Source organism: Myotis lucifugus, unplaced genomic scaffold (genome assembly GCF_000147115.1).
Source record: "Myotis lucifugus unplaced genomic scaffold, Myoluc2.0 scaffold_915, whole genome shotgun sequence".
Taxonomy (NCBI): domain Eukaryota; kingdom Metazoa; phylum Chordata; class Mammalia; order Chiroptera; family Vespertilionidae; genus Myotis; species Myotis lucifugus.
In genome coordinates, this window is record NW_005871963.1 from 98,709 (window position 1) to 112,591 (window position 13,883).

General features: G+C 55.1%; 2 protein-coding genes across 2 annotated transcripts in view; both read left to right on the forward strand.

The window, feature by feature from the left end:
• LOC102439092 (myosin-9) overlaps window positions 1-5,678 on the forward strand; it is a 56,445-nt gene extending 50,767 nt beyond the window's left edge. Inside the window, exons 34-40 of the mRNA XM_006106808.3 lie at window positions 605-733; window positions 1,596-1,684; window positions 1,774-1,897; window positions 2,109-2,317; window positions 2,885-2,993; window positions 3,091-3,263; window positions 4,133-5,678. Coding sequence (XP_006106870.1) covers window positions 605-733; window positions 1,596-1,684; window positions 1,774-1,897; window positions 2,109-2,317; window positions 2,885-2,993; window positions 3,091-3,263; window positions 4,133-4,250 — 951 coding nt within the window. The 3' untranslated portion in view covers window positions 4,251-5,678. The remainder of the gene's footprint in view (window positions 1-604; window positions 734-1,595; window positions 1,685-1,773; window positions 1,898-2,108; window positions 2,318-2,884; window positions 2,994-3,090; window positions 3,264-4,132) is intronic.
• Window positions 5,679-6,507: 829 nt separating this feature from the next.
• The window catches only part of LOC102439396 (apolipoprotein L2-like), a 43,404-nt gene continuing 36,028 nt past the window's right edge, over window positions 6,508-13,883 (forward strand). The window contains exon 1 of the mRNA XM_023747579.1: window positions 6,508-7,729. The gene's annotated coding sequence lies outside the window, so the exon portion shown is untranslated. The remainder of the gene's footprint in view (window positions 7,730-13,883) is intronic.

Below are 13,883 nucleotides of genomic sequence, written 5' to 3' on the forward strand. Positions count from 1 at the left end.
TCGTGGGGTGGCCCGTGAATGCAGATGTGCCGCCTTCCCCTGTCCCAGGAAGGTCTTGGTTCCCTTAGCCCGTCTCACAGACGTAGACCCAGGCCAGCGGTTGAGTGGGAACAGCAGTCTGAAAGCTACTTGACCATGATCTGTAGGATTAAAACAGATGGCAGGCGAAGAAGAAAGGAAGTGTGCTCCTGTGTGTGGTCGGGATAACCTGGCAGAGTAGCAGGTGTGGGAGTCGGGGTCGGGGGCGGGGAGCGCGGGGTTGGAGCGCAGGATTTAAGCCAACAGGCAGTTGTAGGAAGTGAAACACAAGCCACGTGGGTCCCATGGACACGGTGACTGACGCTGCCCAGGGTATGCTTCGTAGATCCTGACGGTCAATAAGTATAAAATGGCGCCGGGTAAAGGAACATTTTGTCTTTGGTTACTGTTTTGCCCTTTTAGTTAAGCTTGTTCCTTGTGGTGTCAAGGAAAAGGGCAGCCACAAGGTCCTGTTGGTGGTTGTCCCTTGGAGGGGATGGGGGGTGGAGGTGGGAGGTGGGGTGGGCAGGACATGAGTGGCCACTGGGGTCAGGGTGGAGGTACCAAGCGTCTCCTCCCCCCACAGGCCCAGATGAAGGACTACATGCGAGAGCTGGATGACACGCGGGCCTCCCGCGAGGAGATCCTGGCGCAGGCCAAGGAGAACGAGAAGAAGCTGAAGAGCATGGAGGCCGAGATGATTCAGCTGCAGGAGGTGATCAGGGCCAAAGGGTCAATCAGGGTCTCTGGCCAGCAGGTGGCAGTGCAGGGCCTCCACTGGGCTCGTGTTGGTCAGGACTGAAGATAAGCCAGGGGAACTCCAGGATTTAGTTGGGGTGGGTCTTTATGAAAGAATTCCCCGCAGGATTTCAGTTTGTAACCTCCACCTCTCACTGTGAATGGCCTCCTGGCCAAGAGAGGTCCCGCCCAGAGGCTTGTGGGCCGAGTGTCCCCTTGTCTATCACAACGAGGCACATAGATTCCTCAGGATCTGGGCAGTCTTCTGCAGTGGGGGCCAGGCATCCAGGCAGGTCCTCGTCTGCTCTTGCTAATTGGCTGCTCTCCTGCCTGGGCCTGGGTGGGATCCTTCCCTCCATGGTCACATGAGGGCCTTTGTCCATGGCCCCTCACCCTGGGAGTCAAGTCCCTCTCCTCCACCTGGCTTTCAGAGCCCTCACACCCGGGTCCTAACTCACATCTCTAGCTCGTCCCTCCTGATATCTGGTCTACCCGGGATGAAGAGGGACCAGCATGCCCCATTAGGCCACCGGTTTCTTATTATTTGTTACATCCATCGTTCCAGGCCTGGTTCCGAGCACTTAGATGCTTTTTAAACCTGTGGTGCCTAATCTGAGACCTCTGAGGGAGGAATCAGCCCTGTGAGCCAGAGGGGCTCATGAGAAAGGACCTCATGGAGGAGGCAGGCCCAGAAGGGGGTTAGAGGGGGCGCCAGAAGGGGGTTTGTGAGGGGGCGCCAGAAGGGGGTTTGTGAGGGGGCGCCAGGGTCTTGGGGAGGAAGGGGTGGCCTTTCAGGGCAGCAGGCTGCCAGCGGGTTACACTCTGGGTTCTCATGGCAGGAACTGGCAGCTGCAGAGCGTGCCAAGCGTCAGGCCCAGCAGGAGCGGGACGAGCTGGCTGACGAGATTGCCAACAGCAGTGGCAAAGGGTGAGTGAGCCACTAAGTAAAGGTGGGTGTTGTGGGGGGTACACCCCCTCTGGGACTGGCCCCTTCTCACTCCTCCCCTGCTTCCCCAGAGCCCTGGCGTTGGAGGAGAAGCGGCGCCTGGAGGCTCGCATCGCCCAGCTGGAGGAGGAGCTGGAGGAGGAGCAGGGCAACACAGAGCTGGTGAACGACAGGCTGAAGAAGGCCAACCTGCAGGTGGGCAGGGCTGGGCTGCCTGGGCACTCCCTCAGCACCGCACCGTGCTCGGGCTGTGGGTCCTGAGCGCCACCTCGGCCAAGCTGGTAGCTTCCTGATTGTTTAGGGGAGCATGTCCTGGCCCTGCTAAGTTTGGGGGACCTGGTGTTATAAGGGGATCTGTGGGGTCTGTCCCCAGCTTCCCTCCATTCACGAGCCCTTCTTCCCACAGATCGATCAGATCAACACAGACCTGAACCTCGAGCGCAGCCACGCTCAGAAGAACGAGAACGCCAGGCAGCAGATGGAGCGCCAGAACAAGGAGCTCAAGGTCAAGCTGCAGGAGATGGAGGGCACAGTCAAGTCCAAGTACAAGGCCTCCATCACTGCCCTGGAGGCCAAGATCGCGCAGCTGGAGGAGCAGCTGGACAACGAGACGAAGTAGGTCTCCCTCTCCCGTCACCTGAGCAAGCTTCAGGCCCCTCTGGGTGTAGTCAGGAACCAGCGTCCTGTCCCTGCGGCTCATCTCCCCCTCCTGACGGGCTCTCCTCCGTTTCGCTGGGGCCTGAAGAGCTTGAGGAGCCCTTGGCCCACCTCTGAAGTTGAGGGTGTGGCTGTCTGTTAGGCTGCCTCAGAGAGAGAGGTAGACGTTCACAACCACCTGGGCACAGTCTGGGCTCAGCAAGACAGAGACTTGTTGGGAGGTAATGGGGGTCCCACTGGGTCCCCAATCTCAATTTTCTCTTTTCCTAGGGCTACATATGCTCTGAGATGTGTCCCTTTTCTTCTCGGAGGCCCAGTTTCCCCATCTTTGAAATGGGGCCAATTAAAGTGCCTCCCAGAAGCCAAAGCTCACAGTGGGTGTCCAGTAAAGAGGGGCTGCCTTAGCACCAAGGCCTCCCTGGGGGGAAGTAGCAGTGAGGCCAGGAGTGGGTGGTCCAGCCTGTGGTGTGGCCGGACCCCCTGAAGGAGGGTGTCCCCCTAAGCCACACTGTCTGTGCCTGGCAGGGAGCGCCAGGCGGCCTGCAAGCAGGTGCGCCGGGCCGAGAAGAAGCTGAAGGACGTGTTGCTGCAGGTGGATGATGAGCGCAGGAACGCCGAGCAGTTCAAGGACCAGGTGCGTTTGTGGGCAGAGCGGTGGGCTGGCCAGGGGCCGTACAGGCCACACTCGCCCAGGACGCCTAACCATGGCCACTGGCCACACATCCCCACAGGCTGACAAGGCGTCCACCCGCCTGAAGCAGCTCAAGCGGCAGTTGGAGGAGGCTGAGGAGGAGGCCCAGCGGGCCAATGCCTCCCGCAGGAAACTGCAGCGTGAGCTGGAGGACGCCACCGAGACCGCGGACGCCATGAACCGGGAGGTCAGCTCCCTCAAGAACAAGCTCAGGTGAGCCCTGCCTCCGCCGGCCCCTTCCCGTGATTTCTGCTTTCGCAAGTGAGTTCGTTCTCGGCGTCAGTGAGCACAGCCCAGGAGGCCAAGAAAGTGGTGTCAGGGCCGCTGCCCCGGGTTCTTCTTGCCCTCTGGGCTCTGGCCCCGCCTTGTGGATGGGCATTGAAGTCTAGGTCACTTACTCCATCCCATCTGCAAAGTCTGCTCCCGCGGCCGCTCCCAGTCCGGTGGCAAGGCCCATGCTGGACGTTTGGAACTAGAAGGTGTGCGGGTCTGGCCCATGCTCGGTGCCGTGAGCGCTTGCTGAACGCAGCTGCTGCCCTCTCACCGCACCTGCAGGACAGAGGGCCTCTCGCGCTTCTGGAGGGAGTGCGAGCATTCAAGTCTGAAGCGGCTGCGGGGAGGCCTCTCCCCAGTCTCATCGCTGCCTGCTGTTCACGGCAGTCCTTTTTCACGCATGCAGACCTTTAGTCAGCATTGGATACTGCTTTTTTTTCATTGAATACTACTTTCTTACACGAGGTGGGAGGAAGGTGCTGGGCTTCCCATACTGCGTTCCTGTATCTCTCCGTCTCTGTTTTATACTAAGTTGGAGGAAAGGGAGGCATGTTGCAGAAGGCGACTCCATCTCTTCTAGTGCCTTTCCCCCTTGTCATCCGTCCTGATTTCCTGGTGGGTTTTGCTTCCACTTTAACCACCTGCTCCCTGAGAGCCGGCCTGGCCTGTGTGGAGGCCATGGCCCCAGAGGCCAGCATTGCTTCTCCTGTGGGATGTTAGGCGCCCATTTGCCACTAGGGGTCGCTGTGGTGTGTGAGTTGTGTTGGGCCACCCTGGCTGGCCCTCTGACCCTCTGCCTCTGCCTGCAGGCGTGGGGACCTGCCATTTGTCGTGCCCCGCCGGATGGCTCGGAAAGGCACTGGCGAGTGCTCGGACGACGAGGTGGACGGCAAAGCCGACGGGGCAGAGGCCAAAGCCGCCGAATAACCTCTCTGCCTCCTGCCCCAGAAGGACAGACAGACAGACCGAACGACCAACGGATGACTCCGCCTCCCCTTTCTAGCCCCTGCAGCACCCCTCACCTCCTTGGGACTGCTGTGACCGTGACCCCAGCCCCTGTCACCAGGCCAGGGGACCTCAGGCCTGTGCCTACCCCCTGCCCCGCCTGTGAGGGCCTCTGGCTTCTCTGCTGCCGCCCTCCCCTCGCCTGCCCTCGCTTCCCCACCCTCCCTCCCACCCCGAGAATCTGATACCAAAGAGTCAGGGCCCTGGGCCCCTGGCTGGGGACAGAGTGGCCTGCAGGGTCTTTGGCCTCCTCTTGCCAAAAGCGCAAGGTGGTGAGGCCGGAAGGGCAGCCGCCAGGGGCGGGCAAGAGAGTTTTCTACGAATCTATTTTTCTTCAGACTAAGGAGTTTTGATAGCCCAACACCCCAGAAGAATCGTCACCTTACCCCCTCTGCCACCAGCTCTTCCCCACCCCCTTCTTTGCTGTTGGCAATCACACGCGGTGACCTCACACCCTCTGCCCACCGGCCCCCTCCCGTGGGCTCTGGGTGGTTCGGCCAGAGCAGGCCCAGGGTCGCCACCTCTGTGCAGGGCACAGAATGCGGGGGGCGGGGGGGTCGTCCCTCCCCACCCCCACTGGGCAGCGCACTGTCCCCTTCCTGATTCTAGAACGTCTCAAGTGCAATGATGACCCCTTCCCCTCCTTTGCGGAGGGCAGCCTGCCCTGCCACAGCCAGGCCGGGGGCCCGCAGACAGGGCCTAGGGGCAAGCTGGAAAGGCCAGCAGTGGCTTCTCCCAACACTCTTGGGGACCAAATATATTTAATGGTTAAGGGACTGTCCCAGATCTGACAGCCAGGGCATCAGACGGGGCCAGTGACCCTCCCACACGACCTTGACCTACTCCAGGACTGGGCCCGAGGGTCGTTGATCGGCACCGTTGACTCGGTCGCATTGAGAAACCCACCATCTGCACAGATGTTTTTGAAAGGAGAAAAGTAAAAGGTTTTCTTCCCCCTTTAATAAATGGTAAAGCCCCCGGTCTTCGTCACTGCCTTCCTTTGGAGCCTGTTTAGAAGAGGAGCGTGTCCTACACTGGTCTGCACTGGTTGCTGATTTCCCTGTACTCCTAACTGTTATGTATATGCTGCATTTAGACTTACTTATGGCAAAGAAGGTGTTTTTTTAAAGAAACAAACTCCACAAATCATGAAGCTGTGTAAAAGCTACATATGCCTCCAAAGCTCTGAATTCAGGTCCCAGTTGCTGTCACAAAGGAGTGAATGAACTCGCACCCACCCTTTTTTCTAGAGTAAAAGTGCCTTAGCATGTGCTGCAGCTGTCACCACTACAGGAAGCTGGTTCCAGAGGTTTCCACTGAGCGTCACAATAAAGAGTCCATGTGCTATGAGCCTGTGTCTGTGGAGTCTGTGCGCAGCGAGGGCTGGAGGCACTGTGCTGTGTTTGTGCAGCGGGCACCTGCGTGCTGCATCCTGGAAGCTGCCAGCAAGGCAGCATGCTGGGGATGGGCCTGGGTGGGCGGCAGCCATGCAGAAAGAGAGAGAGAGGCAGGCTGGGCCTGGGCCAAGGAAGCTAGGAGTGTCTCCTTTAAGCCTTAGGTCAAGCACCTGCTGTGTGCTTGACACTGAGCTGGCTCAAGGAAGAGACAGGTACTAAGTTCCGTGGGTTTCCTTAGTCATCAGACAGTGCAGAGTCTGCCCTACGGAGGGCGCCCAAGCGCCCTGGGAGCAGGAATGGGGACTTGGTGGGTGGGCCTGAAGGTGTTGGAGCAGGAGGCCCTTCATGGGACTGTCAAAGCTGGGCTCATTCATTCATTCTTTTAACAAAGGCAGAGCATAAATAAACCAGGCCCTTGCTCACCAGGAGGACAAGGGAAGTAAGGAGACCAATGTCCCCGCAGTTGCAAAAGGGAGAGGGAGCAAAGGTTTTCCTCAGAGAAGGGAGATGGCACCCACTTGACGCGAGGGGTGGACTTCAGCCACGACCCTGGGCCACTGGCCAGCAGGGCTGCTAAGGACAGCTGGGCGCCACTGGGCAGGACATTCTTTATATATAAATGTATTTTCATTGATTTCAGAGGAAGAGAGAGACAGAACATAAATGATGAGAGAGAATCATTGATCGGCCGCCTCCTGCACGCCCCATACCGGGAATCGGGCCCGCAACCCGGGTATGTGTCCTTGGTGAGAATCAAACCCCGGACCCCTCAGTCTGCAGGCCATGCTCTATCCACTGAGCCAAACCAGCCAGGGCAGGACATTCTTTTTTTTTTTAATGTGTGATATATATACGCCCCCCAAAGGGGGCTTGTGCCCTGACAGGGATTTGAACCTTGACCTCCTGGTTCATAGGTCAATGCTCAACCACTGAGCCAAGCTGGCCGGGCTGGACAGGACATTTTGACCAGTCGAGCCCCTGAGCAGGTGCACTTCCTCCCTAGGGAGGGAGCAGCAGGAGGTGCCCTGGGAGGGAGGTGGGACCAGGCCCCATAGGATGGGGGGTTGTCCTTCTTTTCAGTAACGCGGTTTCCCGGCTGCCTGATCTGTTCACATTGGTTCTCACATCAGACGCTCCTGGGTTGGGTTTCTGGTTCACCACCTCATTGCAACCTGACCAACGGGTGTGGAAGTTTTCTTTCTTTTTTTAAAAAAATTTTTATTTATTGTTTGATTTTAGAGATAGAGGCAGGGAGAGAGAGTGAAAGAGAAACATGAATTTGTTGTTCCATGTATTTATGCATTCATTGGTTGACTGTTGTACGTGCCCTGACCGGGGATCGAACCCCAACCTTGGCGTGTCAGGACGACACTAACCCAGCTACCCAGCTAGGGCTGAGGTGTGGACGTTTTCTGACAAACCTGGAGCCAATAGGGAGCATTTAGGGCAGAAAATGACACTTTCAGGACTTCTGTTGCTGTAGGGAAATGGCATATGGTCCAAAACACAACGAAACAAGAAGCAGACCAGCAGCTTCCTCCCTCCAGGGGCCAGCATGTCACCCCGTGGGAACCGCGGTTTTCTGTTTGGGAAGCTGTAGTACATGTTTTCCTCGCAGGCCCTGCGATAGTTAGAATTGTGTGGGTGACAATGCTTCCCAGGGTGTAAAGGGCTCAATGCTGCTATTTCTTTCCTATAAGGGCTGGGCTTCTTAAGGTGAATTAAATGTTGAGAAAATCGTGATAGGATGCTCACCAAAATGTACCCTCTGAGCCTTTTTGAAGGATACAGTTCGGCGGCATTGCGTCCATTCACACTGTGCAGCCATCACCACCATCCATCCGCAGAACTGTTTTGTTTTGCAAAACTGGAAATCTGTCCCCATGGAACACTCCAGGTCTCCTCCCCTCCCAGCCCCTGACAACTTCCTGTCTGTGAACTTGTCTACCCCGGTACCTCATAGGTGGAGTCATAGAGCATTTGTCTTTTGTGATGACATTACAGGTAAGCATATTGTCCTTGAGGTTCCTCCATGCGGTAGCCTGTCGGAATGGCCTTTTCAGGATGAATAATACTCCATCGTGTGTGTGACAGAGTTCTTATCCGTTCCCCACCGATGGACACCTGGGTAGCTTCAACCTTTGGCTGTTGTGAGTGATGCTGCCGTGAATATGAGTGGACAGGTATCTCTTCGAGACCCTGCTTTGAATTTGGGGGGTGTGCGGAGAAGTGCTGGATCGTGATGTCAGTCTCCGGTTAATCTTTGAGGAGCTGCCATCTTGACTTTCTCAGTAACTGGATGCTATTACTTTTGTTGTTGTTATTCATCCTCACCTGAAGATATTTTTCCATTGATTTTTTTAGAGAGAATGAAGGGACAGTGAGAGAAACATTGATGTGAGAGAGACACATCGATTGGTTGCCTCCCACCTGCACCCTGACCAGGGCTGGGGATCAAACCTGCAACCCAGGTACAGAACCTTGACCGGAATTGAACCCGGGACTTTTTAGTCCGAGGGCCATAGCTGTATCCACTGAGCCAACCAGCCAGGGCAGGATGTTATTACTTGTCTTGGAGGTGGTGCCTCCGGAAGCAGGATGTTATTACTTCTACAGTCTGGGAGGTGGTGCCTCGGAGGTGTCTGATGGCGCGGTTTTCACAGCCGCCTCTGCACCCCTGCCCGCCACTCCCCACCCCTCCTGTGCTGGGAACTGATGAACTTGAGGCTCCCTCCTCTCTGCCTTTGTTCTGAGCAGAGTGATTTTCAACTTACAATCATTATTTGAGATAAATTACTCCATTTCCTGTTTTAAATTGACATCCAAAATCTGGTAACTCTGAGAATGTGCCCAGTTCGCTTACACATTGTACGTTCATTGAAATTAAACACAGTGCATTCGTCTTGACTTCAACACAAAAATACTAACATTATGGGTTTGAGTTTTGTCATCTTTATTCTCAGTCCTGACCCTACGTTGACATTTGTTCCTCATTCGGGGCCCAATTTTGCCACCTGAGGAAAGACAAGGAGGCTGTCCCCTGGGTGATGCTGGCAGCCTGGCAACAAGGGCTGAGGCTAGTGGCCACTTACCATGAGGTCGGCAGGTGCTGTTGGCATGGAGTACAGTGCCCCTGCGCTCTGCAGCCCAAGCTGCCCGTTGGCAAGCCACTGTGATGACGGCACTGGCCCCCTGGGTTCCATGCTCCTGCCCACTCCCACTGCCCTATAAGCAAAACTCTTTGTGTCCAGCGTGTCTGAGCCAAGCTCCACCCCCCACGTGTTGGAAAGACTGGGCCGGGCTGGGTGAGGGTGCTGGCTGAGTGCCTGCAGCTGGTGACTCCTCCAGGCTCCACCAGACGATGCTGGTGGCACATGCCAGACCCCTTTCCCTGTGATTCTGGGGTTACTTTTCCCCTGAGTGGGGATTTTCCTCACATCCTGAGGGAGGCAGGATGGGCGGGGCTTGCCTGGGAGCTGAGATGGCTTATTGACCAAAGAATTTGTCCAACACCCCACCTCTGAGCTGTAGTCATCCCAGGTGACCTTCTTGTGATGCTGGGGGTCCAGCTGAGCCCTATTTAATAGTCACTGGGTCTTTTGGGTCCCTAAGTGGGGTGATCTCAGCTCATGCCAACAGACACCCATCTCACCTCATATGGCTTTCTACCCCCCGCACCCCCCCGCCCCTCCCCCTGGCCCCAGTTGTTCTGCCAGGAGAGTGTGTTCACCGAGCCCACAGACATCTGTCTGGGATCTTTTCTGCATTCTTATCAGAGGGCCCTTTGGACAACGGGACTCCGCTCCTTTGGGTCTGGCGTGATTCTGCACCTCCCAGGGGGTGTGGGGTGTCCAGCGGCAGTCAGGCCAGTGAAAGGGGGAGGAACCAGGAGGAAGGCAGGTTACAGGAAAAACAAGACAAAAATAACTGTAAACAGGGCCAGAGGCCAACTGTGACACTTGCTCTGAGTCTTGGCCCCTTCCCTGAGTTGCCTGGTGCAAGGCCTGCCTCTCCCCTCACCTTGGCTTCCTCTTCTCTGAAACCAGGCCTTTGCTGGGGGATCATGTCAGGCTCTGCTGTGTGGTCCTCATGCAACACCATCATCACTCTGCCGCCCCTCCCTGAAGAGGGGGGAGGTGGCCGTGGCACCCCATGGACATTGGCCCGGGATGAGCAGGTCTCATTGAGCGGCCATGCTGGCCTCTGGGGTCCATGCCCAGCCCCGCCTGGAAAGCCATTTCCCTCCTGTTTCTTGATCTGTAAAATCCAGGTGGTGATTCCTGGAGCCGGTGTGAGAATCAAATAGGAAAGGCCTGGAAGGTGCCCGCACGGTGCCTGGCACACACTCAGCCCTGCGTCCCTTCCGTTTTCAGACGTTTCTGTGTGACGGCGACACTGGGCTTCCTATGGAGAGATCTGCTGTCAACAGGAAAGGGGCCCGGAGAGCAAACAGCCGGCTTCTCTCTGCCGACGCCCACAACCTTGTGCTCCCACAGACGGCCATGACCACCAGGGAGGGCCTCCTCGGACAGGTCGCTGTGGTTCCGAGGCTCTGACCCTGCCACCAGGGACAGGTTCACAGAGGCCTGATCTAAAGGGTCAGGGGAGACGCAGACACAGTGGCCTTGGGCCTCCCCCAGGGGCCAGGGGAGCAGAGCCTGCAGGGGACAGTGGACTCTGGGAGGGGGAGATGCCGGAGGGCTTCTCAGAGGAGGTGATCCCAGAATTGGGCTTTGAAGGGTGAGCATGTTGTTCCAGGTGGAGAAGCAGGTGCTCCTGGCAGAAGGACCTACAAAAGCAAATGTCTGGAAACTGCCTGGGCAGGGCCTTCAATAGGAGCAGGGACCAAAGCAATGCAAGGAGGCAATGAGCATCTGCTGTGTTCAGGGACTGTGCTCATTGCTGGGGACAGAAGGGTGAATAAGGGGGGCATGAGGGCGTGTGGGGGAGGAGGAGAGAGGAGGGTTCTGGGGACAACCCCATGGGGTAGAGGGAGAAATTTGCCCAGGATCCCACTGTCTGTCTGTGGCAGGTCTTCCTTCTAGAACAGCTGTGGGCAAACTACGAAGCTGGGGGGTGGGGGGGGGGCGGAGGGGAGTGGTAATGGGCCCAAGGCACATGTAAGTAGTGACAGAACCCGGATTGGAACCAGTTTTGTCTGACGTTCCTCCCCAGCCCAGTGCCCCTAAACAGTGGAGAGGGAGGGGGACACTGCTCAGGTATGTTCACATCCTCCCTCCAGCTCAGCTATGCCTGGACTCCCTGACACAGGAGCCAGTGACCCCAAAGGACGGGGGGTGTGGGGGGAAGCAGAAAAGGTGGGGGACAGTAAGTGAGTAAGAGCCTCTGTTCCTTGCGGCCTGGCTGCCCTGAGGCTGATGGGGGCAAAGGATTTCCTTTGAGATTTCAAATCATGACCTTGTTTCACACACCCTTTCAGCTTAGTGCCGGGCCTTGTGGGAAACTGAGGCCCTGAGAGGGGGATGACTGGTCCCGGGTGCCACACTGAGACCCTGAGCAGGAGGTGGGTGGGCTCTGCCTCCCTGCTCTTGGCCGGCCTCGCTCTTAACCGTGGGGGGATGGGCGACGTAGGAGGTGGTCCTGTGTGTCTGAGCTGGAGGAGACTGAGCCCAGATCCCTGTGTCTGTACAGCAGAGACACACCTGGGAGCTGTTGCCTTATTCACACCACATCCCTCTTTAGCCTCCAGCATCAGGAAGTGTGGGCTCTACTCTGCCCACAGGAGCTGCCTGACGCTGCCAAGCCCCTTCCCTGATAATGATTTTTCTTTCTTTCTTTCTTTTTTTTTATTGCTTAAAGTATTCCAAAGAGTATTACATATTTATCCTTTTTTCCCCTGCCCTTGACAATCCCCTGGCCTCCCCTACCCCCCAGTGTCTTATGTCCATTGGTTATGCTTATATGCATGCATATAAGTCCTTCGGTTGATCTCTCCACCCCCCCACCCCCCGCCGCTTCTGCTCCCCTACCCTCCCCAGCCTTCCCGCTGCAGTTTGACAGTCTGTTTGAGGGCAGCTCTGCCCCTGTATCTATTTTTGTTCATAAGTTTATAATGGTCTTTTGTTATCCATGAATGAGTGAGATCATGTGGTATTTTTCCTTCATTGACTGGCTTATTTCACTTAGCATAATGCTCTCCAGTTCCATCCATGCTGTTGCAAATGGTAAGAGTTCCTTCTTTTTTACAGCAGCATAGTATTCCATCGTGTAGATATACCACAGTTTTCTAATCCATTCATCTACTGATGGGCACTTAGGCTGTTTCCAGATCTTAGCTATGGTGAATTGTGCTGCTATGAACATATGGGTGCATATATCCTTTCTGATTGGTGTTTCTGGTTTCTTGGGATATATTCCTAGAAGTGGGATCACAGGGTCAAATAGGAGTTCCATTTTTAGTTTTTTGAGGAAACTCCATACTGTCTTCCATAGTGGCTGCACCAGTCTGCATTCCCACCAGCAGTGCACGAGTGCTCCTTTTTCTCCACATCCTCTCCAGCACTTGTCGTTTGTTGATTTGTTGATGATAGCCATTCTGACAGGTGTGAGATGGTACCTCATTGTTGTTTTGTAGAATGATTTCTTCCTGTGTCTCCCCATGTTTAAGAATCTGGGTTCAGTCCCTCCATGTTGATCCGTAGGCTCCTGTGTGCTGTGGACAGCGAGTCACCTGTGGTCCACGTACCTACTGCACACAGTGCCCCAGTTTCTCACGGGGCTCTGCCTTGGCTGATGGTCGCCTTTGCCGTCTTTAATTGTTAAGAAGTCAAATCAGTCAAAGTTTTCCTTTATGGCTTCTGGGATTTGCGTCTTGATTAGCTATGTTTCTGCAACTCAACATGAGTTTTAACATTTCTTCCCGCACGTTTATAGTTCTCCATTCGGTTTTACATTTAGATTCCTTTGGGATTGATCGATTTTGGAGGAAGCTTTTGTGTTTGTTTGTTTGTTTGTTTTATAAGACCTCAACAGAGGATATTTTTCTCCATTGATTTTTAGAGAGAGTGGAAGGGAGGAAGGGAGGAAGAGGGAGAGTGAGACAAACATTGATGTGTGAGAGATGCATCAATTGTTATCTCTCACATCTGCCCTGTGCCCTCACCTGGTTCAGGATGTACCCTGCAATCCAGGTCCATGCCCTTGACTGAGAATCAAAACCTCCACCCTTCAGTGCACAGACCTTCACCACATGGGCAGGGTTGTAGAAGCTTTTTGTTCTTCCTCCTCTTCTTCATCTGCATGTGTCCTCTTCCTAATGCAGGACATATTTAATGGTACCTACAGCCTTCAAGGAGCTCCGGTGCAGGAAGCAAAGTGCCTGGCAGCAGGTAGTGAGCAGGAGTGGGAGGGGCTGGACAGAGCTGGGCCTGAGCCCCACACCTGGGTGCCCCGCCTGGGGGAGGGGTGGCTTTGGGATGTCCTGCTCAAGGCCAGGCATCAGAATCAGATTTTCACATTCCTCTCTTCCTCTTTCTCCTCATATAAAAATGTGATGGCTGCAGGAAGGAGACAGGGGGAAATAAATGGAACTCTCAGAAAACTGATAGAACTGTCAGAAGTACATTAAGTCAGTGGGGAAATTTGTGTAAAATCTGAGTCATAGTTTTTTCATCAACATCAACAAGAAAACCAAATGGAGTGAAACCGTGGTTTGCTGTGTGGTTGAGTGGCTGGTTGTTCTGTGTCCCCGACAAGGGACACACCCCAGGCTTGAGCCATCAGTGCCAGGAGCGCAGAGGGTACCTGGTGTCAGGAGGGGCAACAGACAATAGACCTGGCCCTGTGTTTACAGATACAAATGGTACACAGTTCAAAGGTTATTAAAAGAATGTGAACCATTATTTGCAAAGTCTTAGAGCATCTCAGGCAGAGCAAAGACCACGCAGGTGAGCCACCTTAGTATCAGCTATTAGTATACCAGCAAGTCCCTTGGCTCTCTGTGTCAGGCAGGTCTCAGGAGGGGTAGTTGATAAAGGCTGTTTTGCTTCTAGAAATAACGCCTACAGACAATCAGCATTTCCTTTCTTCCCTGGGCTCCAAGGCAAGATAGTCCAGACAGAACTGAGAGAATCCTCTCCATGGAAAGGTCTCTTTCCATCATGATGGTTCATAGAACTGAAATAATCCAGAGTGTTTT